Here is a 4,820-nt window from a genome sequence, read left to right as displayed (position 1 = left end):
CATATCATATCCTCTCCTTTCATGTCCCTCATGTTAGTTTCCTTCATCTACACTACATGCCTCTAGCTAACTATAGTCTCATCTTCTTTCCAAACTTGTACATGCATGAAGTTTTGGATTCAACACCCAACTTCATCAACTCCATGTGTGTACAACGACACTAAAAAGGTAGGAACATTATTGATATAGACTTGTGTAACACGCATTGTATTCCAAATTCAATATATATATAATATACACGTGTTGGCCTTAAAGTGGAGTTTTAATCGTTTTAGTATGTACTTCATGTGTTTATATATTGTTAAATTTTGTTAGACCGTTTACATGATTTATATGCGCTTTGAGTGTGTAGTTGAATGTTTACTTCATCTATCTCCTAAACTCTATATATATTTTGAATTATCTATCTAATGAATTTTATAGGAGTAGTTTATTTGTAAAATATAAATGACCAAAGTTGAAAATGATTGAATACTTGTATAATTTGAATTTGAATTTATAATAAGTATGCATATTATAATTCAAAACTTTCAACTGCAATAGCTGAGAAGTGGGAGAATTTGGGGAAATGTCCAAAATCATAGCTAAAAAACACCAACCATTTGGCTACCAATTTGGCTTTAGAAGCTATTAACAAGTGTCTTTTCTTTTGGTGCAGTAAGTGTCTCAATATACAGGAAACTTGTTTTCAAGTTATGTCATGCCTAACAACCATAAAAATAAAAGGTAAAAACAAACATTAACACACTACTCAATCTTAATCAGAGACTTTGTACTACCTCCGTTAAATATTATGTGCAACTTTGGAATACACTACTCAATCTTAATTAGAGACTTTGTACTACCTTCGTTAAATATTATGTGCAACTTTGGAATATTTTATAATAATTAAAGGAGGTAGTATATTAATATAATTGATTGACTAATTTGCACTATGTTACCTTCAATTTAAAAACATACTATACTCATGTAGTAGATAACTTTGATTTCAAATTGCATTGGTCTAAACCATAAATTAGTCAAGTGGTAACGAGTAGGCTATCATAAATTTGGTATAAAAACTACCAAATTAAACCAAAAAGTCAAACATAATAAGCCTAATATAGCCAATAATTTTGAAATAGAGAAAACAGTGAAAGCGAAATGGTAAGCTTGAAGAGCTTAAGAAAGTCTATTCACGGGAATGTCGCTTAATAATTGAACTTGATATTCACCACTGTTTCCCTATACATTATCATTCATTGCCACATACCTCTCACATGATAGCTGCAGCTAATTTGACCAATCAATTTCTAAGCACCATTTTCATTTAAACCAAACCAATACAAAGTATCCGTACTAATTCCGACTTCAAGACTTTACCAATTAAGCAAGTTATGGAAGCAAAAAAAAAGACCAATCAATTCCTAAGCACCATTTTCATTTAAATCAAACCAATACAAAGTATCCGTACTAATTCCGACTTTGATATGTACTCAGACTTTACTAATTAAGCTAGTTATCGAAGAAAAAAAAAACAAAACAAACGTAAATAACATAAGAAAAACAGCAGTAATAAGGCAACTATTATGATTCCATTATTGAATTATAAACCCCACCAAGGGGAAATTACATCAAACTGACGGCTTTTTTTTGTGTTTATCATTACAAAAAAAAAACGCAATGTCATCACCCCAAATCACTTTATATTATGACTAAGATATGAAAAGGGGGGAAAATTAACAAAATCCACCTTTCCCTTGATTAAGCAAGCTAATTAACCTAATACAACCCCTAATTATATAATACTACTACAAATTCCTAAAAATAACCCCCCCAAACTTTATTACAAACCACAATAGTAATATTTTGCATGAAAATTTTAAAAAATAAAACCTTGCATTTCATGCCTAACTTCTTCCTACTTGTATTTTCTTCTTCTAACCCTTCTTTTGATGGAAGTCTCCTTTCAAAAGCAACATCAAAAGCTGCATATCTTCTTTCAATAAAGACTTGTAAAATATTAAAAAAAATAAAAAAGAAAAGAACTGGATTTCCCTTATTCCTTTCATCCCAATTTCCTACTACTAGTACTTTTTTTTTTCCTTTTTTCACCCTTCAAACCTCTTCTGTTCTAATATAAAAACCATATACTATACCCTAATTAAAGATCTAATCCTCAAATTTTCTCTCTCCTCAACAAAAGAACCCTAGGAGAGAGAAAATGAGAATGCCAAAGTCAGTAAGTCCAGTCACTTGGAAGCCGGATTTCATCATTCCTTATCATATTTCTCCTTTGCTCCAGAATTGCATTTCTCCTTGCCATTATAATATCTGCAACATTTTCACAATTACTTTAATTAATCCCCTAAATAAAACCAATTAATTACACAATTAAATTAATTAATTAAACTAAGAAGAAATTACCGTGGTCAGAAAACAACCCAGACCCAAACCGTGAATGAGCACTCGGGTTAACCTCCTCGAAATCACGATTCAGAGCATGGACTACTCTCGCTGGTAGTATCACTGTAAAACACAAACAAAAAATGTAAATAATCTAAGTTACAGAGAATTCAAAATTGTAACAGATCTGAAAAATATAGGGGAATATATTTTTTTCATTTTGCAGAAAAACCAAACTATCAAGAACATTAGAATTTATTTTTTTTGGTAACAGATAAAACGACAAAGACCCAATAACGAATTAGACACGAGAAATGGATGATACGATGCACTGCATTACTACAACTACGAACGAATACAAGTATACAACTATTTTCTCTCTCCTCCAAAACAGAAGGAATTAATTTATTTACCAGTTGGTTTTTTGCGAGGTTCAGGGGGTGGTGCTTGATGAGTTGTGGTACCAGCTCGCCTTGGAAGAAACACACCGGTTCCTGTGGACTGACGCTTCATTCCAGGTGGGCCGGACCCAGGCCCGTTAATGAAGACAGCCCGCATCCCTGGCCCACCGCCATTGGGCTGGCGGTGGTGGTTGGGTCGGAGAGATGGCCATGCAGACTGTGGTAGTCCGAGTGGTCCGCCGCCGCAACTTCGCCTTTGTTGGTGGTGGTGGTGCTGTTGGCAGTAGAAGTTTCCGGTGTTCCCCTGTCTCTTCACTTGTTCATACTGAAATTCCTGCCAAAAAAAAAAAATCAGAAATCAAATGAAATATTATAAATAAATAAAATCATTAAAAAAAATTGCAGAAAATGTATTAAAATTGTTCATACAGGAGTAACGTGAGGGAAGTCGTAGAATGAGTTGAGTTGTTGACGATGATGATGCGCTTTAGAGAGAGAAACGTTTCGAGGAGCAACGAGAAGACCTCTGTTCTGTTGGTTGTTGCTGTGGTGTTGCTGGTTCACTTGAGCAGCGATTGCGTTCATTTTCAGGCGAGCAACTTGACCAGCGGCTTCATACAAAAGCTCCCAAGCGGCGTCGTTTTTGGGTGGAGGTGTCACCGGTGGTGACGGAACTCTTGGTGAAGGTCCGTTAGGGCTGCCGTTACTTGAAAACCCGCTCCGATTCGACCAGGGTCCAAACCCGGTTAGCGTCGATTGTGGCGACGTTGAGAAAAGCCATGGTTTCTAAAAATAGAAATCAACGAACAAATTTAGTTTCTCAGATCTATGAGTTGCTTTTTAGAATGAATTAGAAAGTTTATTAGTATATTACCTCTGTGTTGGAGTTGGGGGAGTCCTGGAGAGTAGACTGAGCGAGATGACGAGTCAACTCGGCCAAGAAATCGTCGTCGTCTTCATTAATGTTAAGCTTCTCGTCATTGTTGCTGTCACCACGTTCAGTCTCAGTGGAACTAATTGGCGAGTCAAGGGACGAGTTAGGGTCAAACCCGAACGAGTTCGAGAATATGTCGTCCTTCTTAAAGTTCTGGTGAGGTTTGTCGTCGGCGAGGAAGTCGTCGTCAGTGAGAAAATGAGTGGGAAGCCAAAACGCAGCGTTTTCCGTCTCCATAGTTTCGCCCATAGTTGCAACAGAGTAGTAGTATGAGTGAGGTTGAATGTTGTGCTTTGAAATGGAGTTTTAGAGAGAGAATGAGGGGGGGGGTTAGAGAGAGAAAGTAAAAGGGAGGGAGTTATGAGTGGGTGTGTTGGTGCGTGAAGAAGATTTAATTATAAGGAAGAGGAGGGAGGGAGGGAAGGAAGCTTTGTAGCTCATGAAATTGCAGGCCGAGGGACCCACTCAGACCCAGCTAGCTCTGGAGAAATTTAAAATAAATAAATAAATAAGGAAAAGGCAGAGAGGAGGAGAGAGAAAAGGTATGTGTGGGGGGTGTGTGAGAATGTTGAAGACAACCTGCTTTTATTAAGGTTTCTTTGATGGGGAAACTGGCCTCTATTTTTATTTTATTTTTTTAACAAATGATTTAATTAATTACAGTATGAGATTTCAAAATTGAAAGTTTAAATTAGACATGGAGAAAGTAAATGTGGTGATTCTGGTGAATAGTAATCTGGAGAAGAAACTACACTGCTCAAGTGTTTATTAAGATATAGAGTAATACAAGTTTTGATAAAGTAATTATTAATGTGCTCAATTAAACAATTATCGAAAATTCCTCTTAAAATGAGTTTGGTGAAATTTAACCATTGTTCTTGTATATGAAAATCGAAGAGCTAGCTAAATGTTCTATTCTCTTATCTCAACTAGTATTGTATAGTGATACGGTGGTCAGAAGATAATGTTACTACTAGATACTTTTATTTCAAAAAGGTTTTTGCATAACTGCATAAGTATAGAGTAGTTGTGACAAAATTAACATAAAAATTCAAGTTTATTGCAAAGTTTAAATAGAAATTAATTTTATTTTAGAGAGA

At 35.4% G+C, this 4,820-nt stretch overlaps 1 protein-coding gene across 1 annotated transcript; it reads right to left on the bottom strand.

Moving 5' to 3' along the window:
- Positions 1–1,552: 1,552 nt before the first annotated feature.
- LOC110699192 lies at positions 1,553–4,525 on the bottom strand. Its single transcript, XM_021876684.1, has 5 exons — positions 3,661–4,525; positions 3,216–3,572; positions 2,799–3,120; positions 2,407–2,508; positions 1,553–2,313 (listed from the first exon to the last, which is right to left on the bottom strand). Exons 1-5 carry the CDS (start codon positions 3,967–3,969, stop codon positions 2,219–2,221), a joined length of 1,185 nt encoding a protein of 394 aa, XP_021732376.1. The 5' UTR covers positions 3,970–4,525; the 3' UTR covers positions 1,553–2,218.
- Between the last annotated feature and the right edge of the window lie 295 nt (positions 4,526–4,820).

Source organism: Chenopodium quinoa, unplaced genomic scaffold (assembly GCF_001683475.1).
Source record: "Chenopodium quinoa cultivar QQ74 unplaced genomic scaffold, ASM168347v1, whole genome shotgun sequence".
Taxonomy (NCBI): Eukaryota; Viridiplantae; Streptophyta; class Magnoliopsida; order Caryophyllales; family Amaranthaceae; genus Chenopodium; species Chenopodium quinoa.
This window is presented reverse-complemented; position numbering and strand designations above follow the sequence as displayed.